The sequence below is a fragment of the Acanthopagrus latus genome, chromosome 11, assembly GCF_904848185.1.
Source record: "Acanthopagrus latus isolate v.2019 chromosome 11, fAcaLat1.1, whole genome shotgun sequence".
Taxonomy (NCBI): Eukaryota; Metazoa; Chordata; class Actinopteri; order Spariformes; family Sparidae; genus Acanthopagrus; species Acanthopagrus latus.
The window spans coordinates 61,680-87,415 of NC_051049.1; the positions used below are offsets into that span (position 1 = coordinate 61,680).

A 25,736-nucleotide genomic window follows, 5' to 3' on the forward strand; every position below is an offset into this window, starting at 1 on the left:
TAAAAAATTTAGTTGATAAGTTTTAAAGATGGCGGTTAATGAATCCGTGAGTTTGACTGACATCATCATTCCTTAGAGATTCTCGACACATGATTTATCGGCGTCCAGTCCACTCAGCCCGTCTGTCCCACATTAACCAGTTCTGTCACCAGGACCTCGCTCCTACATCTCCCATCATGCACCCTGTCCAGGAAGTGACGTCACTGTGCTGCTTACAGCCCGCCGGCTCCCCGCGTGTGTATTGTGCGGTGTGTTGTTGTGGAGCCAACATGGCGGCTCCTCTGGAGGTAATTGTGAGCAGTGATTCCGGCTCTCAACTGTGGAACAGCACCGTGTTCGACCTGCACAGCGGCTCCAGTCTGCTCTCCTACCGCGGAGGGAACAGCTCCGCCCGGGGACTGACCGTCCTCGGCGGCCAGTACCTGCTGTCGGCCCAGCAGGGCAAGAACTTCATCAACGTGTGGGAGATCCAGAGAAAGGTACGGGCTGGCACATCTAAACACATCTGAACACACCTGCTGCATGTCGCCTCACTGACACACTCTCACTGCGGCGACAGGTGGCCTAACCCTAACCTAACCTAACCAGAACCACCGAACATCACCGAACTCTTTATGCAGACACTGAAATTGGACTCTGCTCCTCTGCAGAGACAGAACCGAAATGTCAGACTTAAAATCTGACCTGACTCAACAAAATTTTATTTTAACTTCGTTTAAAACTGATCTGTTGTCATGAATCCAGTTCGGCTCGCCGAAATACGAAGAATTACTGTAGTTCTGTGTAGTATTACAGTGGTTCTGTGTAGTATTACTGTAGTTTTGTGTAGTTTTACTGTAGTTCTGCAGTATTATTGTAGTTCTGTGTAGTATTACTGTAGTTATATAATATTACTGTAGTTATATAGTATTCCTGTAGTTCTCTGCGAAGCTGTGAGTGGATAACACTGTTCGCCATGCTCTGAGATCCTGCACCGCTGCCTATAACGCGGGACTGTTAACCGGCAATATTGAGGAATACAAAGCTGCCTCTTACAACGTTCGCAGGGCACTTAGGGAGGCTAAACGGCGATATGGGAGGAAGCTGGAGTAGCAGGGGGCTATGGCAAGGAATATGGATTATCATGGACTACAAACCAGACCGCGCTCCTCTGATGAACGCTGACAAATCTCTCGCCGACGAATTAAACAAATTTTATGCCCGCTTTGATGCGACTGGCCAATGAGCTGATGTAATTACCGGTGCCATAGCCCCCTGCTACTCCAGCTTCCTCCCATATCGCCGTTTAGCCTCCCTAAGTGCCCTGCGAACGTTGTAAGAGGCAGCCTTGTATTCAGCAAGTGTTATTCCTACACAGTTAAAGTGGCCTATAACATAATCTTACTGATACGAACATACATTGATCATGTTTTTGGTGCATAGACACTGTGGTCACAAACTGACCTGCCACCTTCTGTGTCCAAAAGGTGTCTGTGCTTATGCTAAAAGGTTAGGCTGTAAGTAAAACTGTAGTTAGTCTGGTGTAGTGGGTTGGTGGACTTTTTTCCCTCACTGAGTCTAAGTTCGAGTCCCATGTTTTATTTATTTATTTTTTTGTTTTGTTTAAAAGGGTTCCATTGTTCTTCTGTGTGAGGAATATTTACTCAAATAGACAGTAAAGACGAGTAAGTGCATTTCATAAAGGTTATGCTTATTTGTGTTATAAATCATCACCGTACAGACACGGTGAACAGACGCTGCGGTCACAAGTTGATCTGGCCTTCTTCTGCGACCCAGAGGTGTCTGTGTGTCCGCTGTGAAGAGAGAAATAGGTCATACCGCAATGTACCCGCGTGATTTGATTGGCAGAGTGGTTTGGCTGCCGCGATTGTGTTTTTGTCCCTCAGTGAATGTAAGTTCAAGTCCCGTAATTCTTTTTTTTTTTTTTAAACTTTTATTTTATTTACAAGGTTTATAGTTCCCTTGTGTGATGCGTGTTTACAGGGAGACAGGGAGAAGTCACGAGTACGTGTTTTTAATAAAGGTTTATTAGAGATAGAAACATTCACAGGAAGAGCAGCTCTCCATTTTCCTGTTTACAACGTCCTCCGTAACAACCAGCAACTTAGATACAGCGACTGAGGGTCAGACACGTTTAATCAAACAGCAGACCGAACACGTATCAGGTGTGTTTTGACCAGAGAAAACCTGAACAAAGAGGCAGATCTGAGGGCAGCTACGTCTTCTCTTCCCGTTTTCAACATCTGTTGTAGCCACGGTGACCACAGACGCATTCGGCTGACGGTTGCCAGTTAACACAGCCCCGCGTTAATCCGAAACACCGGCAGAGAGGAGACGGCACTCACCGTGACGGAGCACGACGTGAGGAGGACACTTAGGAGAGTGAATCCCAGGAAGGCAGCAGGTCTAGATGGGGTCACAGGTCGTGTCGTTAAGGCCTGTGTTAACCAGCTGGCACCTGTCCTGACGTTAATATTCAATCTGTCCCTCTCTCAGTGCATTGTCCCAAACTTTCAAACACTCTGTTATAGTTCCTGTGCCCAAGAAACCCCAGCCCAGCTGTCTGAATGACTATCGCCCCATAGCTAGGGCCCTATGATTTCCGCAATCACGGAATCATGAACGGAATCGCGGAATTGGCTGATTAAAACGGAATCTACTTTTTAACGTAGAATATCGCTGAATTTGACATGATTTCACTGACATGCCGTTTTCGCATGGAAGTGGAACGCATGTGTAGGGAAAACTGCACTGAGGGAAGCAAATCTGGGTGGCACAAAAAGTAGCCGCTGCCGTAGACAATATATACGTAGACACCTCATATACTGACGCTGCCTATTGGAGCTAAGGTATCAGCACGGCCTCCATCTTGGATGGGTCCCCAATGCCCCGCATTTATTTCTACTGAGCAAGGTGTATCCACAACTACAATAATCATAACCTCCCGAATTTTTACCGGATTTTTTTTACAAACGGCAGAGATTTAGCTATGATACAGGGCGCTGTCACAAAAAATATTAAAAAGAAATAAAAAAAATTTTTTGTGAAAGGTAACCCCCCACGATCTGGTAACAATACCGCGCCGGTTATTGCAACCATGAACTGCACAAAATATGGTCATAGTTGCTCGCTCTCCGTTGATTCCGCTTGACTCTGGTGCTAGCCTACAGTGAGGAGACCCAACCAAGATGGCGGCAACGCGGGATTATGTTCCAGCACGCTATGAGGCGTCATACGTATATTATGTCTATGGCCGCCACCCCCCTCCCCATAGACTGAGCCCCTCCTCCATCAAAACAATGTAAGCATGGCGAAGCGGCAGCTCGCGGTTCCATCTTCGTCGGCGATAAAAACTGAGAAACTTGACATTTACCCCTCAGTACAGAGCCGAGCAGTTCCCGAACAAGTTATATGTGTCAGGTGAACTGTTGTTTTGCAAAGAAGCAGACCTGAGAAATCATAATTACAGGTGTAATGCGTCAGAGTTAGCCACCTGTCCGATTCATATTATCAGCATATAACAGTGACTGTTAACTGCTGCTAACGGTAGTTGCTGTTAGCTAGCTGGCCCTGTTAGCCACAGCACTCTTAGCTGACTCTGCCTGGGCTGGGAGCTCAGAGGACAGGGGGAGGGTTGGTGTTTTCACTGCTAGCTGGTTAGTATGTGATTAATGTAACATCACGAGTATAATTTCTCATTTTGTTTGTCATCTTTGCTATATATTTTTTTTTTAATATTTACAACTTAAATTTTCAGAGCATTATTGGTTTGCAAACATTTTCTGGATCTCCCAGAGAGCTGACCATGTTTTTATTCAATGAAACCCATAAAAACACAAAATATACCACTGTATGAAGACATGATCGAGTCAAAATGTTTTTGATGCACTTTACTGTACTGTTTTTGGTAGTATAATAAGAGTAAAAGGTAAAAAAAAATTGGGATTCCCAAAAATTAAAACAGAAAAAATGGAATTTGGGAAAAAATAAAACGGAATTTATAGGGCCCTACATGGCCCTAATAGGGATGTAACGGTATGAACATTTTACACTGCAGTAATAGTGACCAAAATTATCATGGTTATCGGTATTGCGCGTTGTTTTTAAAATCTCTTCAAAAAGTAGAAAAAAACACTAATACATTGATAAACTGAAATAATTTCACCAAGATTTATGTTTACATAGATTTATTATATATTGAAATAGTCCAAATCCAAAACACTGCCAAATCAACATTAAACAAGTATAAAAGAACGTATCAGAACTGTGTAAAACAGGTCATTGGCTTTTTGTGATGAGGCAGCCTGTTTTTGAAACGTGTCCTTTCATGTCTGCGTTACAGAGGTAGAATGAGATGTAGTGGCAGCAGCACTCGATTGGCCAGCAGAGCCTCTCTGTGAAGAAAATGAACAGAACATGTCATTATTAATTATTACTGTCACTGTTACTTAATACTAAGAGTGCAACCAACAGATCACAAAACTCACAATTTAGATCAAATCCATTTTGTTAGAAACAGGTTGGATCATTTTTTAGACTAAAACAAAAAGGATTATTGTTAAATTAATTATGAATTATACTCTATTTTGGCTCTTATCTCTAAATAGACACTTGTTATAGTCACCATTGTCTATTAATCTTTATATATAGTCTATTCTACAAATAATCCACAAGTGTTATATATTTCAGATATCACTAATATATATTGGCTGGCTGTCTGTCTGCCTGCTCGTCTGTTGTCAGTGGACTCGGTCCGTCTGATTGGTCAGATGGCTGCTGAGCCACGGGTAGATGCTGCTCAGGTGAACAGAGCTGAGATGAAAGTCAATCATCTCAGTCAGTTTGTGTTCACTAACTCAGTCCACCCAGTACGTGTTTGTCTCAGATCCTCCTCACTGCAGCTCTGTCCAATATTTGGGGAATTATTAGTTCGACCTTAAAAAGTGAAATCTACAATTAATAAGCGGTTCAGATAACGAGCCAAATCACTGATCAACTTTGTTCAGTTATACCTCCATCTGCTCAGTTTACATTAGTGACATCAGCAGATCACACAGAGAAAACTCGACATAAACATACATGATGCACCCGAGCTTAAGATGAGCTTACCTTACATTTGCTGAACAGTTTAGGGTGATGGTCGTGTAAACTGGGTGTGTTGCTGCTCCTCACAACAACTTTCTTCTTGCAGCTCCTGCAGATAGAGCTGCCATCCTCGCCCAGCTGTCCCTGAGCATTCTTATAATAACCAGAATACACCCAGACTGCAGATTTGGTTCGCTTTGAATGCGGATAAATGCCTTGAGGGCTACTACTGTCATGTCCTCCCTCCGCCATGTCTTCTTCACTACATAACAATCGCAAGTTGTGTGCTGCGCATGCATAGTGAGACTTAGATAAATTATCTCGCGAGTTTTCCACACCGTGGTTATCGACCATGGTAATTACATCTGCCTAACATCTGTAGTGAAGTGTTTTGAAAGATTAGTGAAATCCATCATCACCCCCTCCCTGCCTGCAACCCTGCACCCACTACAGTTCGCCCACCACCCCAATAGATCCACGGATGACGCCATTTCTCATCTACTCCACACCACCCTGGCCCACCTGGACACCAAGAGGGGATCCTATGCTAGATTGCTGTTAATTGATTACAGCTCAGCATTTAAAACCATAATCCCCCGCAGGTTGGTCCAAAAACTGTGTAACCTAAGCCTGCTTCCCTCATTGTGCCGGTGGATCCACAGCTTCAAATCAAATCAAATCAGTTTCATTTATATAGCCCAACATCTCAATCACATTGCCTCAATGGGCTTTACAGTCTGTACAGTGAACGACATCCTCTGTCCTTAGACCCTCGATTTGAGTGAGGAAAAACTTCACGTTGATGGAAAAAAAAAAAAACCTTTTAACAGGGTAAAAAAAAAAATCAATGGAAGAAACCTCAGGAAGAGCCACAGAGGAGGGATCCCTCTTCCAGGACAGACAGACATGCAATAAATGTCTAGTGTACAGAGAAGTGCAACAAATCACAGTTCACAAGTTACATTAACAGAAAATCTGATACAAGTTATATGTAAAGTGTGTGTGGATCCAGGAGACGACTGAGCTGGACGAGGCATCACCATGCGGTGCCCGAGCCACACGACCTCCTGTCCACCATGGTGACCTGGAGGAGGGCAGGACACACAAGATCATTAGTAATAGACAGAGAGAGGCATCAAGAGTTACAGAAATATTGATATGAGGAGATAATGAAGCAGAGGAGAGCAATGACCCAGCAGAGCCCAGGATGTGACGATCCAGATCTGTCAGTATTTAAAGGCAGCAGGAGCCCGGAAGTGGTAGATGGTCCCAGGGGGCCATGGTCCATCAGAAGGGAACCTGAATGGAAGAGTGGAGGAGGAGAAAGAGAAGAAGAGGAGGGGGAGGAGGATGAAGCTATAGAGAGTGTAGAGAATGACACAGCTTGCAGCTTGTGGGAACAGAAAACAAACAAGGTTAGAGAAAAGCAATATTGATCAGAATTAACAGATTGTTTCTTGTCAGCAGCACAGTGTAAATTTTGTACCATAAGAACTCATTGAGACTGACACCTAGCCACTGAAGAAGCTTACAGTTGATCTCAAGGGCTAATTAAAGGCTAAATCGAGTTTTGAGTTTAGATTTAAAGGCGACAACAGAGCCAGATTATCTGATGTCAGCTGGGAACCATCAGGAGCCCTGAATTTTGAGAGTGGAATGCCCAAGTTGGAATATATGGTGAAATGAGATCTGACATGTACGAAGGGGCAATGCTGTGTACAGTTTTGGGGTTAGGGTTAGGGTCATCAGCATCATACTGGGAGCCAGTGTAGAGATGCTAAGATTGGTGTAATATGATCAAATTTTCTTGTACGTGTTAAGACTCTGGCTGCAGAATTCTGAACCATCTGACTTTTAGTGCTCTCACGTGGAAGACCTGAAAATGAGGCATTGCAGTAATCCAGCTTAGACGAAACAAAGGCATGAATCAGGATCTCTGCATCTGCGGTGGACAGGAAGGACCTAATTTTAGCTATATTGCGCAGATGGTAGAAGGCGATCTTGGTCATTTTTTTGATGTGCTGATCAAAAGAGAGTGTAGATTCAAAAGTAACACCTAGAGTCATGATGGTTGAACTTTGAGAAATAATGCAGTTGTCGAGAGTTACGGTCACCTGATCAACATGGTGTCACTGTTTGGCGGGAGCGATGACCAGCATCTCAGTTTTTACCGAATTTAGGAGCAGGAAGTTTTCTGACATCCACTTCTTCACTGCATATAGGCAGGTCTCTAGTTTCGTGATTAAAGATTTGTTATCGGCTTTTAAGGGCACATACAGCTAAGTGTCTTCCTGTGAGCTTCCTCAGGGGCAGACCGCAGGTGGCGCTTGTGGGTCGTCATACGTCCTCCCCCCTCACCCTAAGTACTGGTTCCCCCCAAGGATGCGTTCTGAGCCCCTTGCTGTACTCCTTGTACACTTACGACTGCATGGCCACTTCAGACTCCAATACCATCATCATAAAATTTGTGGATGACACAGCTGTAGTGGGCCTCATCTCCAATAACGACAAGTCTGCTTACCAGACCGAGATCAAACACCTCGTGGACTAGAGTGAGGACAACAACTTAAAACTCACCACTTGCAAAACAAACTTTGGCAGGAAGCAGCAGAGGGCCGTCCAACCCATCTGTATAAATGGGGCCCAGGTGGAGAGGATGGACAATTTTAAATACCTGGGTGTCCACATCACACAGGACCTCTCTCGGTCCTGTCACATCAATACCTTAGTTAAGAAAGGCTGCCCGCGCCTTTGTTATTTGAGGAGACAGGGACTTCAGACTTCCTCTCAGGACACTTAGGAACTTTTACACCTGCACCATAGAGAGTGTCCTGAGTGCCACCAAGAGGGACCAGCGGGCTCTCAGGAGGGTGGTTCACCCTGCTGAGAGGACCATCAGGCCCGCCCTCCCAAGCCTGCAGGACATCTACACAAACCGCTGTAGGGCCAGAGCAAGGAGGACCACCAGTGACCCCGACCACCCAAGCAATGAACTGTTCTCCCTGTTACCTTCAGTGAGATTCTACAGACAGCTGAAGAGCAACATGGAGAGGATGAGGAGGAGCTTCTTCCCTCATGCCATCAGACTGTTGAACTCAACATAACATCACACACACACACTTCCATGCACTACAGCACTTTGGACTTTTAATAATATACAAATATCCGGAGACTTTGATTTTGATTATGTAAAAATACCCATATACATACAGAGATATGCATGGTTACATTCTTCACTTTTCTTTTTTATATTGAGCGCCATTGCACTATTATATTTTATTTTTAAAATCTACTACCACCTTTTTTTTGTTTTTAAATATTCTTTATTTTCTTCTCTTATATTCTTGGATCTCTATGTTATGCAAATGACCAAAGGTATGCGAGAATTTCACTGTAATTACTTGTAATTGTATGTGACAATTAAGTCAACTTGAGTACACTTTGATAGTTTGATTATCCATGACTTCCTGTTTGTCTTCCAGGATCAGCTGCAGCAGAAAATCGTGTGTCCAGGTGTGGTCACCTGTCTGACCGCCTCACCTAATGGGCTCTTCCTTGCTGCTGCTGTCGCTGAGGCCATTTACCTGTGGGAGGTGAGTCTGCTTCTTTTTTCAAATGAACACACGAAATCAGCTGGAGGAAACAAAAGCATTTCTGATTTGTTAAATTAAGTGATAAGTGTTATGATGATTTTAGTTCAGAATGAACAAACTGTGACATCAAGTCTGTCTTTCTCCTCTGTGATTGGTTCAGGTATCCACAGGTAAGCTGCTGTGTGTCCTCAGTCGTCACTATCAGGATGTTACCTGTGTGAAGTTCACAGACGACAGCAGCCATTTTGTTTCTGCAGGAAAAGACAACCTGGCTTTGGTGTGGAGCCTGTCCAGGTAATACACACCTGAACACACATGAAATGGGTGACAATATGATGACGTACTTGATGTGTTGTTATTTGTTCTGAGTGAGATGTGTTATGCAAGTCTGTCACAGTCTTTGTGTGTACAGTTGTGATGGTGTAAAGTGTGTTTACCTGCACAAGAGGTATGTTCTATATTTATATTCTATTATTTAATACAAACATGAGACTGAAAGCAGTGAGCAGAAAAACATATGTACACACAAACACACACACCTTTTCAGACACTGATTTGAGATTTCTGTTGGATGTTGACATTCTTTATTTTCAGAATGTTACTTTAAATAAAAAGTTTCATCTTCATCATTCTGATGTCTTCCTCTCTGCAGAATCTGATCCTGAGTCAGTTTATTATAAAGATGTGATAATGATCATGCTTATGTCCACTGGATGGAGCTCTAACACAGAGTGGACAGCTTAACAAACTCCATGTTGTCTGTCAGTAGCAATATTAAATATTGATTGATTAGTTGATTGGCAGACAATCAATAGTCTTTGTATTTCTTCATCACTGATCACAATCTACTGATTTTCTTCTGGACTGTGATGCTGGTTTCTGATTGGTCCATTCAGGTCTCTGTCAGTCTCTGTTCTTTTATAGATCAGCTGATCATCTGACCAGAATCAGATCCTAAGATGAGGAGGCAGCCGATCCTGCCTCACCCTGTCAAATGAAAATATGTTATTGATCACAATCAGCCAATGATCAATACATCTGTTGAAATTGGCTGATGTACCTCAATCTCTGATGTGATGTCATCATGAGGTAGGGGATGATGGGAACGCTGAGCTGAATGTTAAAGATGCTGTCAGTAATAAAACATGTTTCATCTTCATCACTCTGATGTCTTCCTCTCTGCAGGAGCTCATCTGGAGTCGGTGTGTGTTGCTTTCTGTCATTTCAATATCTGCATTGATTAAAATGTGATCAGTTTCATTATGATTAATATTGATCAATGCTCAGTTGCATAAATCATATGAAGAAAGTATTTTCCTTCTTTTGATAAATAATGTTTTTCATCTCAGCGCTCCCTGAGACTCTGAGTTTCTGTCACACAAACATCATCAGGAATATAAACGATAGGAAACAGTTAACGAGTGTTTAACAGAAACATCGATCTGACTGAATCATGACTGTGAACCGTAACCCTAACCCAGCTGCACTCCAACACTACATGAACCCAAAACCACAGTTTACTAAAGGAGGTTCTGAATGTGGAACCAGTGTGAGAAGTTTAGTTGTTATTGACCTACTCATTGTTTTCTGTGTGTGTGTGTTTCAGTGTGATCCAGCTGGATTTGAGCCACACACCTGAACCACGCCATGTCCTATCTCGCCACTCTCTACCAATCACAGACCTGCACTGTGGCCTAATGGGAGCTCAGGCCAGATTTGCCACCGCCTCCTTGGACCAAACTGTCAAGGTAAGATTTAGGTCAATGCATAGGTACAACAGGTATATTCTATATTAGATAATATGCCCCACAAACACACACACATGTATGTTCAGATAAAACTGATCAATTGATAATCTAGGTGAGAAAAATGTATCTCATCCTCAGCCTTTCAAAATAATAGACCAAAGAGTAGCCATAAAGAAAAGGGTTTGAGTTAACCCTGACTTTCAGAATAAAATACAAAATAAAAAACACTAAACATAACTGTAGAACCCTGTACACACATTGTCATTGTTCTAGTTTGAACATCTATTCTTGATGATATAGTAAAATACTAAAGAACATTGTTGTTCAAGGTCTGTCCTTGTGTTTCAGTCTTAATGTAGTTCATTTTTACATTACATTGTATTCTCATTGTAAACAATGACCTCATTATTTCCATTGTCACTATTTTTATTTATTCATATAAAAAATGGAACTTTGTCTCATAATCAGACATTTTTTTTAATTAAATTTGTTTTGTTGTTTCAGCTGATCATAGCTCAGTTTTCTGTCCATTAAATAGAATTGTTTTTCTTGCAAAGTTTTTAGGAAGTTACATTTGAGTGTTTCTGTCAGAGGCAGAACTGCACAGATCACGTATAAAAAGCATATTTATGTTTTTGATTGACTGTTTAACAACAAAACAGGCAAGTCTAATTACATGTTTGTGTAAATGATAAAAGATACATGTCAAATGTCAAACTTGGCGCAATAATAATGTGTGACACAAATTCCTCTTAACGCTGTTTCTTTTATTTGATTGATGCTCGTACATTATGGCAGCAGAAATAAACAGCCATGAACGGGAATAGTGTCCTTTGAATGACAAGTTCACCTTCAAACCTGCCTGATGTTTCCCTCCTTAAGAGCAAAGTTAATAACATTTACTGTGGATGTGAACTGAGTCAGCACCAGTTCAGCACAGTCTCAGTTAACACCTGCTGGCTGAGCAGTGTGTCCATCTGATGTTGCTTGTTGAGTTTGAGTTTGTCATGTAGCATATTGTTGGAGGGTGCAGAACCTTTGAGGTTATTCTGGAGAATATTCTGGACAGTATCTGTTGTTTTGGATTGTTGCAATAAAAACAAATATATATTTGCATGAAACAGATCTGTCTACTCCCATTCTGATATTAATTGATTTATTTATTTATATACCCACATTCATTTCAGCAAACAAATAATGCAAAATAATAAATAAATGAACAACCAGACAACAACCATCATAACCGGCTAGTGAACTTTAAATCCCTTCACAACAAGAATTGATACGGATACACTTCTGAGTGTCCTACCTATGGCTAGAACTTTAAGATTTAGTTTCCCCCTAAAATCATAACCCCAAAGAGAAGTTTTTTTAATATTCCCTGGTAGTAGATTTACTGTCTGACACTGAACAGTATTGGTGCTCTTTGAAATTCTACAAGATCAGTGAATTTGTATGTATTCCTTCCTTGTTTGAAGGGAGCGGTTTCATGTTTTCTATTGACAAACCAACTGTCATGGCTGCTTTATCATTGGTATTTTTGGGGGCCAGAGGGTGACATGCCTTGATGTTGTGACAGTCCACTTTAATCCACTTGGAGTGAAGGACGGCAGCCAACCTGTATTTTAGTTAAGTCAGCATCCATTTCTCAGGCCTCCCAACTTTGTTAGCAGTCACCGCACAAGCGTACAACCGGGGTTTAATTTTGAGCTGGGTAACGATCACGTTATTTATCCTTGTGTACAGCTCCAAGTCATTCACTCTGCTCTCCAGGTAGGCAAGGTGCCTGTTTATCTCCTCATTCTGTAGTCTCAGCGACTTCACCTGCTCCAGCAGGTCCAGGATCTCCTTCTGCTGCAGTCTAACAGCAGAGAATTCCTCTGCCAGAAACCTAGTGACTTTTAATGTCATCCACTTCCTCAGTTTGATCCTGATTCAGATCTAGTTTCAGTCATAGATTTCCTGTCACATTAAGCGGACCCAAGAGACAAACCAACTGTTTCTGAGCACTCAATCCGTCCTGGTCGACCTCGTTATTGTTCAGTTGGGTGGAGATAAACTCATGGTCATCATGACCGTCGGGCAGGTTAGGGGTTATGTGGGATCAGGCAGGTCATCACAATCAGAATCAGAATTCCTTCATTTGAAATTTGTGACCCAGGTGTTAGTCTGAACCTGTGACCTGTTTATTTACAGACGTGTCTGTCTGTCTGTCCAGGTGTGGGAGTTGTCCTCAGGTGAGCTGCTCCTATCTGTCCTATTTGATGTGGAGATCATGTCTGTGACCTTTGACCCCTGCGAGTACTTCCTATTCTGTGGAGGCAGTGATGGAAACATTTTCCAGGTGTCTCTGTGCAGCCAGGTGAGTCTCACTCTACACTCTGTATCCTTCATCTAGATAAACTTTCATCCTGCATTTGTCAGTGCTCAGAGTTTTTAGTTTACTTTACTTCACGTAAAGAAGAGATGTGTAACTATGTGGATGAGGATGTATCAGTGTTTCTGATGATTCTTCTCGTCATTCGCTCTTTGTTCATCTTTTCTTCTCTTTAAACACTGAAACACATTAACATTTGAAAGCTTCACTGAGTTAGTCCTCTAAACAAACCACAGAGCTTGGCCTCCACCGATACCCCCATCCTCCCCCACCCTCCCCCACCCTCCAACTGAACTGATGAAACGGTCTTCCATAGAGGAAGTTTAAGTCTGTCTAACCTCAACTGAAACTACTGAAGCTGCTCAGAGTGTGGGGAATCAATATTGACTAATGATTATTAAGTAATATATTAATAATGAATTAAAATTATTATAGTTGATTAATGACACCTAGGTTACTATGAGTCATTAATGAACATGGGGCACCACCCTGAAATCAGGGATCAATAAGCAAATGATTTACCTTTTAGTCTTATAGCCTGAAAATTAGTCAACTTGTCAGTATTATGAAAATATAAATAATTAGACAAGAGGGAAGGCGTGAATCCGAGCACTGACCATCTCAACAAGCAGTTATAACAAGTAACATCAAAACATAAGCAAGCCAAACATGTAACTGGGTGGAGGCGTGTGTGTGCGTTTGTGTCAGGAAGTCCCCAATAAAGACTACAAAGATGTCCTGGGAAGTCACGTTCACCAGACTAAAGATTAGTGGGTGTGACTTAGGAAGTCTCGTAGGAGAGACTACAGGAAACAGCGGACGTGACTTTGTGTCACACGAGAACGTGGATTCCAAGATGATGAATTCAGATTCACTGATTCATATACCTGGAATTCAAAAATGGCGGCAGTGACTGTATCGACCGAAGGTGATCACAGCAGTGCGCGCAAGGTTTGAACAAAGGCGGTGGTTATGCCGTCTTTGGTCTTGTGTGCGGTTTGGTCACGAGAGGTGAATTTAGAGGGACCCACAGTTCCACAAAGGTAGCCATGCTACCGAGAGGAATCCGTCTTCAAAGTCTATAAAGGGGATATGCTTATGTTATAGTGGGGTTATTAACTATAAGTTTACAACAGATCGCTCATAAGATTGTGTGTATCTCGGTGTGTGTGTGTGCGTGTGTATGTGTGTTAGTCAAAGAACAAACCTCGGCAAGACTGTACAGGCTGGATTAGCCTGAATGAGCTCCTAGCGAGCGTAGCAAACACAGTTAACACACAGTACAGGTACCCATAAATTGGACTCGGCGGTCCTTTCACAACAAAATAAAAAGCACAACAAAGAAAAACCATGCTATGTACTATCTGTTTCTGCCCAAACAAAAGCCTCTTACTTGGTTGCCGCTTGTTTTGGTAGCGTGGGTGCCCATCTGACTCGAAGCTCCAACTTGTCCGGGTAGGTAGAATCAGAGGTAATATTAGAGGTAGAGTCAGAGGTAATAATAGAGGCAGAGTCAGCTGTTAGCCTAGCAATGCTAACTTTCAAACCGATTTGCTCGGTGCTCTGTGGGCTGTCCATTCTTGCTCCGCTGGTCTTCCCTCCACCACAACCTCAGGGTCATTCACCGCCTGGCTCCTTTGTCGGTATCCTCTGCTGCTGTGGTCTCCCCTGGCTCATGGCGATGTAGGATGGTCGCTGCTCTGCCGTTGCTGGCGGGGTCCTCAGGTGTTCAGTGCAGGAGCTCCTGGACCTCTGCTGTCACTTCACCCCAGGCTCCATCGCTGGGATTGGATCCCTCTATCTCTTGCGTCGTTTGTTTATTCAACAGTGTGGACTGAAAGGCAATACATTCATTCTTTGTTTTGTTCCTCTTTGTTAAGTGTCCTTGGGTACCCTGAAAGGCACTATATATATTATTATTATTATCATTGTTGTTGTTATTGTTATTATTGTTATTGTTATTATTATTATTATTATTATTGTTATTATTATCATTATTATTATTGATAAAGCACCATGTGAAAGAGCACAAGGAATTTTTAGCCAGGGGGCAGAAAGACCAAAGGAGCCGTCTGTACTCACTTCTGGAGTCATTCCAAAAGCAAGGTAAACTCCCAGCAGACAACATGAAAGCCAATGGGATTACCGAGAAGTTGCTCAATTTGGCCAACCATTATCAGTGGTGGAAAACGCGGGATTTCACAACTTGATTGAACACCTGCAGCCCCTGTATAGTTTACCATCCAGAAGATACTTATCAGAGACTGCCCTACCTGAACTATACAACCAAGTGTCAACCAAATTAGCTGAGAACTCCCAGCCCCGAGCTTTACTACAGATAATTGGATTTCAGATGTCCATTGTCATACTTGCCTGAAGAGGGGAGTTTATTTCAGCCTCATAAAAACAACAAGAATGATAATAATAACATCAAGCAAATAGAGCTCTGATATCGGAATGGTATCAATATCGCCAGATATCAAATTTCAGGGATCGGATCAGAAGTGAAAAAATGTGAATCGGTGCATCTGTAATGGATACTGTTATATTGTGTAGTGATCGAGATTCTGACCCACCAAACATCATGGAAAGTGACAAAGTTAAGTTTTTCGCTCTAAATTACATAATTACGTAATCGCCATCAGTAAACTGGAAGCTGTCTGACTCTGTCACTCGCGGGGACGGAGGCTGTTTTCTGGGGGAAAGTTCACTGAAGTCTGGGCCTCGGGGGCTGACCATCACGGTGATTTATTTTCATCACAAACACTCGTGAGTTAAAGTTTTTGCTGGTGACAAATGCAGTTTTTCACGCAGAAATGTGAAGAAGAGTGGGTAGGATGGTCGGGAGGACAGATGGGAAGACAGACGCTTCTCCACCTACAGCTGTGGAACTTTTTTTTCTCATAAGTTGCCGAAGACAGTTACAGTTTCTACTTTACTGGTGTTTTGTCATGTAACGTTGCTTTGTGGGAAATTTCTCTGTATTTAGTTGAGTGAGGGATCAACACGACCCCGCTCCACACCGCAACAGGAAGCCAGTGGATGTTTCGGAGGAGTCAGGTGACATGGGAGAGTTTGGGTAGATTGAAAACGAGATGCTCTGCAGCATTCTGGATATGCTGCAATGGTTTAGTCACAGAGGCTGAGAGTCCAGCCAAGAAGGAGGTACTGTCGTCGAAGCAGGAGATGACCAGCGCTTGGACCAGGAGTTGCGTTGCGTCCTTTGTGAGGAAAGACCAATCCTGCAGATTCTGTAGAGGGCAAATCTGCAGGATCGGACCACAGAAATGATGTTGGGGGTGCTGGACAATCCGTCGTTGAGGATTACACCCACGTTCTTTGCCGTCGATGAAGGCGATACCATGACATCCTCGACAGTGACTGACAGGTCCATGTGAGGGCAGTCTTTCCCCGGGATGAAGAGGAGTTCAGTTTTACTCAGGTTGAGTTTGAGGTGACCAGCATAACAGTGGTCAGAGAATCCATGTGATGTGACTGCAGAGCCTGGTGATCTAGTGTAGAGTGAAACCACAACTGATCCTAATCCTGAGCCTTGAGGGACACCAGTTTCCAGAATGCAGGGTTTGGACAAGGAGCCATTCCAGGTGACCTGAAAGGTGCGATTTGTCAGGTATGATGTGAACCAGGTTATAGCAGAGTCAGCAGTGTTCAGTCAGAGTGGAGAGGAGAATTTGGTGGGTGACTGTTTCAATCATAGCAGATAAGTCGAGGAGAATGTGGACCAAACCTGCACAATGTATCGTTTGAGCATCGCCATTGCAATATACATGTGCGCAATAGTCATATCGCAGGGCTTGCCATGTCGGAGGCAAATGAACTCATTTAATTTCAAGGTTACCTGACACATGCTGTGCATGCAGACTCTGCATGCGCAGCGATCCACCAATCACAAAAGTTCTTAATCAGTGTGCTGAAGAAGACCATGCCCCTGCACATGGAGTGAGTTGCTGGTAACAACATTGTTTTCGGCAATTTTCTCTTGTTCTTTGCTCATTTTTCAAAGACTTGGTGCGAAAAAGAAAAGCAATGTCAGTTATCTGGAATTATTTCGGCTACAAGAAGGATGATACTGACCAAACACGCATTCTGTGTCGACAGTGCCTTGCATCTGTTGCCAGAACGAGAGGTAACACAACTAATTTGTTTGACCATTTACTTCGGTACCACACAGCTCAGTACAATAAATGCAAAGCCAGATCTGACTGTCCAAAACAAAAAACAGATTTCAGTCATTGAATAAATTGTTGAATAACTTGTTTATCACTCATTGTTAGTTACGTAATGTAATTATGAAGCTAGAATGTTCCATTTTAAGATCTCAAAAGGTTCAAAGGTTTGTTTATTGTCATTCAGTTCATGTTTGCGCATGATAGAACGAAACTCCAGTCCTGGTACAATAAATGCAAGCAATAAAAGATAACAATAAGAATATCTCTAAAACACAGACAGAAGCCATACTATAGCCATATAACATTCACAAAAAGAGGTGGAATCAATGCAGATTAATTGTCCACAAGATAGCAGCAGTGCAGCATAACATAAAGTGCTATTCAGGTCACCTGATGAAAATTCCTGTATTTTTTCATTAAAAAATGCAATGCCATTTTTTTCCAATATCTATCAGTCCTAATAAGGACTGACAATTTGGATGAGACTCTGGTGGCACAGAGTGACTCAGTCACATCTATGTGTGAAAAGGCTAGTGAGATGTGGGCAGTAGGTAGGGCTGGCGATATGGCCTAAAAATTGAATATCCGATTTTTTCACACCAAACTCGATTTACGTTTTTAATTGTTTTTTTTTTCCTTCTCAAAAACAAACTTCAAATGACAAAGAAATTATCAAAAGCATTGCATTTATTTTAACATATTTATTTTAAACAAAAACTGCCATTGCAAACAGTGCACCTTCGAAGTCCCTTGAAAAAATAAATAAAAGTGCAACCTATGAAAAGAATGTCTCCCTTTTTGATAAAATGCTTTTGTAAACATACATTTAACATGTCAGATTGCTTGCAATTATAAAAACTGATCATTTTCCATATTGGTATTGACAAAGTGTGAATATAACTGTCATTAAGTACTTTATTTTACAAAAGGTGCCTTTTGTTTACAAAAAATGTATGCAGCCTGTTCCAGTCGCTCCTGCTTATTTTAACTTTGTTTTCAACTTTTTTCCTCTTTTCTGTATCTTAATTTAGTTAATTTTTACTTTTTTTATTAACCTACGTCCTCTTTAAACATGCTTGTGTGGAGAGTTTTTGTTGTTTCGTTTGTGGTGGAATCGCTCCTTCTGCTCTGCAACACCGCATTTACTCCAGGGATCAGTTGACAGAGCTGAAGCCGGCCGGCTTGGCTACAGTGATGGAGGATATCCCTGCTGAACTTTGGAGGAAAACACACTGTGGATGCAGAGGGAAAAAGATTGCTACGGTGGAGGAAAGGAGTGAAACCCCAGAGACTTTTGGAGAGGAAGACATACAAGCAGTGTCTCCCTTCTCTCATCATGGGCAACGTGAGATCACTGGGGAATAAGATAGACGAGCTTACGGTGCTAACCCGGAGTCATCAGGAATACTGGGAGTGTAGTTTGATGATTTTCTCAGAGTCGTGGCTACACACGTATGCTGCTGACCACAATGTTTCCACCGAGGGTTTCCACACTGTCTGGGCTGACAGGGACTGCACTGAGAGTGGTAAGTGTAAAGGAGGGGGGCTTGCTGTTTACCTGAACAACAGGTGGTGCAATCCTGGTCACATGACAGTCAAAGACTGCATCTGCAGCCTGGCTACTCAACTGTTAGGTGTGGGTCTCCGTCCTTACTATTTACCCCATGAATTCTCACATGCTATTGTAGTGGCTGTGTATATTCCCCCGTCTGCTAACCCGACGTCGGCAGGTGACATCATCCACTCTGCAATAGCCAGACTACAGACTGCACACCCGAGTGCTCTCATTATAATCTTGGGTGACTTCGACCATGTCTTCATTAAAAAGACACTCCCCAAATTCACCCAGTATGTGACCTGTAAAACCAGTGAGAAGACCCTGGACCTGCTGTATGCTAATGTGAAGGACGCATACACCTCCACGTCCCTTCCCCCACTGGGAAGATCAGACCACAACTTCTGTGCTTCTCTTCTGTGATATGGAGGACATCCTGCCTCGTTCCTGTGCCAAAGATGTCGCAGCCTAATAGTTTCTCGGACTACCGACTGGTGGCACTGACGTCACATATCATGAAGACCTTGGAGAGATTTGTCCTGGATCAGCTCAAGGCTATGGTCAGGCCGCACCTGGATCCCCTCCAGTTCGTCTACCAGCCCCAGACTGGAGTTGAGGATGCCATCACCTACCTGCTGAACCGTGTTTATGCCCACCTAGACAAGCCGGGGAGCACTTTGAGGGTCATATTCTTTGACTTCTCCAGTGCTTTCAGCACCATCAGTCCTGCTCTACTGGGTGACAAGCTGATAGCGATGCTGGTGGATCCCCCCTTGTGTCCCCGATTGTGGATTATCTCACTGGCCGACCACAGTACGTGCGCCTGCAGCACAGTGTGTCAGATGCAGTGATGAGCAACACCAGGGCCCCACAAGGGACTGTCCTCTCTCCTTTCCTCTTCACCCTTTACACCACGGAATTCAGCTACCAGACAGAGCCATCTTCAGAAGTTTTCTGATGACTCTGCTGTAGTTGGATTTATCAGCAAGGGTGATGAGGCTGAAAACAAGGCTGTGTTTGACAACTTCATCACATGGTGTGAGCTGAACCACCTGCAGCTCAACACAACAAAGACCAAAGAGCTGGTGGTGGATCTGAGGAGAACCAGGACACCAGTGACCCTGGTTTCCATCCTAGGACATAACGTGGACATTGTTGGACACTACAAATATCTAGGGGTATTCATTGACAATAAACTGGACTGGGTTAAGAACACTGAAGTCCTTTAAAAGAAGGCTCAGAGCCACCTCTTTTTTCTCTTTTTGCTCCGTTCCTTTAACATCTGCCAGATGATGCTGAGGATGTTTTATGAGTCTGTGGTGGCCAGTGCTGTTCTGTTTGCTGTGGTGTGCTGGGGCAGCAGACTGTGAGTAGCAGATGTCAACAGACTCAACAGGCTGATCAGGAAGGCCAGTGAGGTTGTGGGGGTGGAGCTGGACACTTTGACAGCAGTGTCAGACAGAAGGATGCTGTCGAAGGTGCGGGTGATACTGCAGTACGACTTTCACCATCTCCACAACGCTCTGGTCGAACAGAGGAGCACCTTCAGCCAGAGACTGATTGCTCCTGAATGCACCACTGAGCACCACAGGAAGTCATTCCTGCCTGTGGTCATCAAACTGTACAACTCCTCCCTCTGATGACCGGATTCAAACAGCTATTTATAAAAGAAAACAAAACAAAATATAATTCCTCATTCTCTTTTCATTTATAATGCTACAACCATTTCACTGTATACTGTATTTATCCCAGGTTGTCTATTTTATTTATTTTGTTGTCTACTTTAATATATATTTTTTTCATTTTATTGTCTACTTTAATATATATATATTTTTATTTTATTGTCTATGTAGTATTTTTCTTATATCTTTATCGCTTGTTTCCATTCATGCTTTATTTCGATTTCTACTTTGCACAGAGCATTGGAACAAAAACAATTTCCCCGCGGGGATTAATAAAATATTCTAATTCTGATTCTGACTCTGAGTTGCAACAGCCTTTAAACCAACCTTGCAGCAGACCGTGGTTTGTTTGAGGTCTGACGCAACAGACCCAAACTACTGATGAGACAGTTCATTTTTAGGAACAAACTTTTTGTTTGCTGCGTGTGGTTGTGGTTTCGGGGGGCGGGCTTACTGTGAACTACGGGAGCTCTTGGGGAGCAGTGGTGGAGCAAGTTAAAGAGAAAATCAATTTTCGTTTTTTTAAAATTGTCCTAAACCACATACTTGAATTAATCAGTTTTACCCATTTAGCGTGCAGCCCTAGCAGTGGGACACGAGGACATTTGGATAGTGGGGTTGTCTTTAATTTTGTCATGATATTGAGTTTGAAACTGTTAGGGTCAGGGATCTGTTTGTGTTTCAGAGTCTCAGCCGAGACAGATCCTTCCAGTCTGACAACAATGGGAACCAGGTGTTCAAAGGACACAGGTGAGGTATCAACTGGTAGAACTTGTACTTTGTCTGCATGTCTTCAGAATAGAAACAGACAATAAGCTGATTTCAGTTCAGCTCTTCTGTAGTTTAATTCATCTCCGACTCAGATTACATCAACTGATTTGAAGCCATTTTGACGTCTCCCTCAGGAACATGGTGACGTGTCTTTCTGTGTCGATGGACGGGACGCTTCTGCTCTCTGGGTCACATGACGAGACAGTCCGACTCTGGGACATCCAAAGCAAACAGAGCATCCGCTGCCTCACTCACAAAGGTAAGCTGAATCTCATCAGACAAATCCAGTGAACCATTAAAGTTGCAATGAACACAAATGGAAGCCGAATAACAGAATGACCACACAACACATTGATTCAAAACTCAAAACAAGCTGCTTTGAATTCTTCAGTCAGTCGTCATAGATCAACATCAGCTAACCTCATGCCTTAATATGTTTGTACTTTGAGAAAATAAAATTAAAGATGATCTACATTGGATCCTGTAAGAGGTGGATTTGTTTATCAGTGGTTCAGTATTTCATCTACAGACACTTCTGGAACCAGGGATCGAACCCACATCCCTCTGATTACTGGACAACCTGCTCAACCCTAACCCTCCTGAGACATAACCACCATTTTATTGTTCTATCATCAAAGCCTACAGCTCTTTCACAATGAATCTGTCACATTTTCACCATAAGAACAGTCAGGCTCCTTTACAGTAAAGGGATTTATAAAGACCTGTGCTCCATCACAATAAATGCACAAAACAAGTGAGTGTGACAGTCGAGCTTACATGAAGGCCAGTTTGACCAACGACCCACAGGTGGCCCTAAAGACTCTGAAGCTCAGATCTCACGTGTGTCCTTAACGGCTCTCTTTGTTTATCTTTTCCGACAAAGTCAGCAACGATATCAAATGTTTGATGCCTCAAAATATGTGCTGGGACCCTGTTTGTAATGTTGCTGAAGTTTGGTGCTGTTCTGAGCATTAACTGTGGCTTTTTGATGGCGATTTATACTTGGACCCATTTACCGCAGTCTATTGTTGTTGTGCGGTCATTTCTGAGGATGCTAAAACTACGTAAGCTAGCGGTCCACAAACTTTATCTCTAGAGGGGGGTCGTACTTGGTGTCAAGGTGTGTTAGAACATGGACTAAACTTACATCGGAATATCCCTTTAAGGACACTCCCATACTATGTAAGTAGACTCCCACACCCACAAGGACACTCCCACACTGAGTTTTAAAACCCTGCAGCTCCTCCAGTTAGTTAGATTTTCAGACTGAAAAGTTGTCAAACTCCAATCAGTTAATCAATCATCTAATCAAATGGTTAGTCAGTCATCCAGACTAATAAGCCCTCCATGAAACAGAGCTGTAATGTGTCCTGTTGACTCTACCTGAAAATTGATGATCATTATTATTCTTGTAATTAATGTGTTCATTTTTTTCAGTCTTTATCAATATGATTATTTCTTAACTGATATTTGAGCCCTTTTCACTGCTGTGGTAGTTGTGCTGTGGCTGTATTGACTGACACTGTGATTGTTGTCTTTAATCTGTTCATTATCATCTGCTGCGTCCCTGTTGAGTTGATTTAAGTCAGCTGAGATGGAATCGGGTCAGACCTGATGTCTCTCAGAGTCTCTGGAGGTGAAGGTGAATTTAACCTCTTTGGTTGAAATAATTCCCCATCTCTGCTGCTGCAGATTTATTAATGAGCCGTCTGACCCGCCGGCCTCCAACTCTCTGGAGAAGCTTTTACTTTCCTGTCTCATTCATAATAAGTGATCGTGCTGCGTCTGACAGGAACATGAAGAAGAAACGCCCCGCCGTGATCATGACTGGCACTTTGTAATTAAGTGAATCCTCTCTGTGCTGAGGGCCTCCTCACTTCAAAAGGACTGTCAGGAGACGATAATCCTTCCTCTGGCTGGATGGACGGACGGACTTGTGGTCATCCCCCGCCTCCGTCATGCATCGGGATTGTCTTCCTGCAGCTGCCGATGCTGCTCACAAAGAGCCAGACTGTTAAAAGAAAAGCTTCATCCTCCATGACGGCAGCACTTCAAATCGATTCGTCTCATCTGAAGATTCAGATTCAGCTGCTTCACATCCGTCTGCATGTTTGGAGAATACCAGAAGAACCAGAGACTTTATTTATGTCTTTAATTCCACAAAGAAATGTATATAGTATTATAACAAGTTTGAACTTTCCAGCACAGTAGTATTAACTTGATTATCCACCTTAAAACAAGAACATTCAGCAGCGGTTCATGCTATGCGCTGAAAGCCCCAGAGCAGATTCCAAATGAGCCTTTTGGTAAAAATGTTTGCCATGACTCATCTTTGACAGTAACTTATTAGTCCAATCAGAAAAAACACATATAATTCATAAAATTATAGGGTAATAACATAAAAAGAATTCTGTTGTGTCTGATATATAACTAAAATTGATCATTAATAAACTGTATCCATGTAGTGTCCATGTAGTAATCTTATTTATACAGTCAAGAAACTATCACCTGTGATGATCAGATGATTGTTGCTTCTGTCCCAGCATGTTTAAAATCAGATTCAAATTAATCATATATTTACAAAAGTCAGTGATATATTAAGTATATTGGCTTTGTGGTGTCTTACATTGATTTTAAACATTCACATGAAGTCTGATTTACAAAATGACTCCTTACTGTTCCCAGCAGACACGTGCAGAGTAAGCAACAGCTTATTCACAAACTGATAGATGTGTTTAATTTCATTAAAAAAGAACATGACCAGTTTCCATTTCTTTTCAGCTTCATATTAGATTAATTAGGGCCCGAGCATTGTTTTTGAAGTGATTCTTTATTTTATTTTATTTTTTTTCTTCGGACGAAATGATTGCATTTTTAACTGCCTGGACATACCCCAAAACTCACCAAACTTGGAATGTAAGTCACACCTGGCGAAAAATTTTATAATCTATTGTTGTCCTGAATTTCCACCACTAGGTGGCGCTGTTATTAAGGACAATGCATTTTGGCTAATAGCTCCCATATACTTTGTCGCACATTCAAAAACCTTATATCCACGTGTTCAGTGAGTTGTGCTGAGTCTCGTGGTATAGGCCACGCCCATTCCCGCCTACCGTTTTTAAAAAAAAAATTCATAGGGGTGGTATAGACCAGCCCCTGCAACTTACATACCAGAAATGACCAGCAGGTGGCGCTATTTTCCACGTGAAAGCGTTTTTGGCCCATAAGTCACACATAATGTGTCACACATTGTTAAACCTTATATCTACATGTTCCCTCAATTCAGCTGAATTATTTGGTGTAGGCCACGCCCACTTTTGCATTAAATTTCCATTCGCAAAATCGCGACAAATGCAAAACCTACTTTTTCGAATTCCTCCTAGGCAATTTGACCAATTTGCACTAAACTTTGCGTGAAGCATTTGTGGACCCTCCTGACAAAAAGTGATCAAAAGAATTTTGATAGTCCATAAAACGCCTGAAATTTAAAACAACAAATTCCTGCATATTGTGTTGAAAGCAGACAATCTTGTACATCTTAACAAAATACTGTCTGATTATCACGTAAATGTTCATAATTGTGTTCCATGGACTGATGAGGCTTTGTGTAAAATTTGGTGCAAATCGGCCAATAGGTGACGATTTGGTCGCAGTCTAATTGGTTTGAATGGAAAGTAAATGGGATAATCTTAAAATCCTCTTCAAAACTCATGTCCTTTCAACCTCTTGTTGTGCTTCATGCTTTGAGCTACAGATACCATTCCACCTTTTAAAGAGTCAGAAGACCTTGAACTGTTGGGCATGTATTCAGTTTTTAAAAACGGTTTTCAAACAATCACAGTTTTGGTTTTAAGGATTTTTAGGCCGTCTTGTGATTTTTTTAATGGGTTGTATTGCGTGAGCTAGAATGCGTGAATGAGTGTAGAGCAGCTGGAAGAACTGGAGAAAAAATTCTGTTCAGCTACTGGATGATGATACTTCCAGTTTCTTCCTGAAACTATTTCATTGCATTATGCCTCATGTCGACATTTTCGTCAGCCAGCTCCAGAAGCAGACCATCACCTCAGTCTTTGTCTGGGGAATCATGCAGCAGTACACGCACTTTTTCTGACTTCAGCGTACATTACTTAATGCCAGCGGGAGCAGGCCACCAAATTATAAAGAAACAGCTTCTTCAAGGCGTTGCATGCGGAAGCCCTGACAGCAGCATGCCCCGAGGTGCGGGGACTGCGAGGGCCCGTCCAATGCTGCTCGCAGCTTTAATTTATTTTAGATTTTATTTCTCTTCAGAGGTTTAATTGTCAAGCTTGAAACTATCAGCAGCAAAAAACAGTAAATTATCTCTATTGAATAGAAATGTTTGTTTATCCAACCTTTTTCAACATTATACACACACACATATATTCATGATTAAGAATTTTCTCCTGTGTAACTCTCAGCTTTGAATGTAACAGAGATAAAGTGAAAAGTTCAGTCAGAGTTCAGGATGGCAAGGAGGAAAGTGAGAAATGAGAGATGTGAATCAGTTCCACTGTGTGGTATCTGCAGCGCTGCCGAGACTAATGTTTCGAGGCTGTTGACAATCAATGTGTCAAGTCTCTCTGACTGTTATTAAGAAACATCCTTCTGACAGCAGAGCGACTACTTGAGGTGTAAGAATGAGACCTGCTAACTCAACAACCAGCTCTGACATCATCTCAACCTTCATCATACTGTGGTGTGTTCAAGAGGCTGA

At 42.4% G+C, this 25,736-nt stretch overlaps 1 protein-coding gene across 1 annotated transcript in view; it reads left to right on the forward strand.

Annotated features, from left to right (window-relative positions):
- Window positions 1-200: 200 nt before the first annotated feature.
- wdr18 (WD repeat domain 18) overlaps window positions 201-25,736 on the forward strand; it is a 48,222-nt gene continuing 22,686 nt past the window's right edge. The window contains exons 1-7 of the mRNA XM_037114176.1: window positions 201-479; window positions 8,568-8,678; window positions 8,839-8,972; window positions 10,285-10,426; window positions 12,645-12,788; window positions 20,916-20,980; window positions 21,136-21,260. Of these exons, the coding sequence (XP_036970071.1) occupies window positions 270-479; window positions 8,568-8,678; window positions 8,839-8,972; window positions 10,285-10,426; window positions 12,645-12,788; window positions 20,916-20,980; window positions 21,136-21,260 (931 nt within the window). The 5' untranslated portion in view covers window positions 201-269. The remainder of the gene's footprint in view (window positions 480-8,567; window positions 8,679-8,838; window positions 8,973-10,284; window positions 10,427-12,644; window positions 12,789-20,915; window positions 20,981-21,135; window positions 21,261-25,736) is intronic.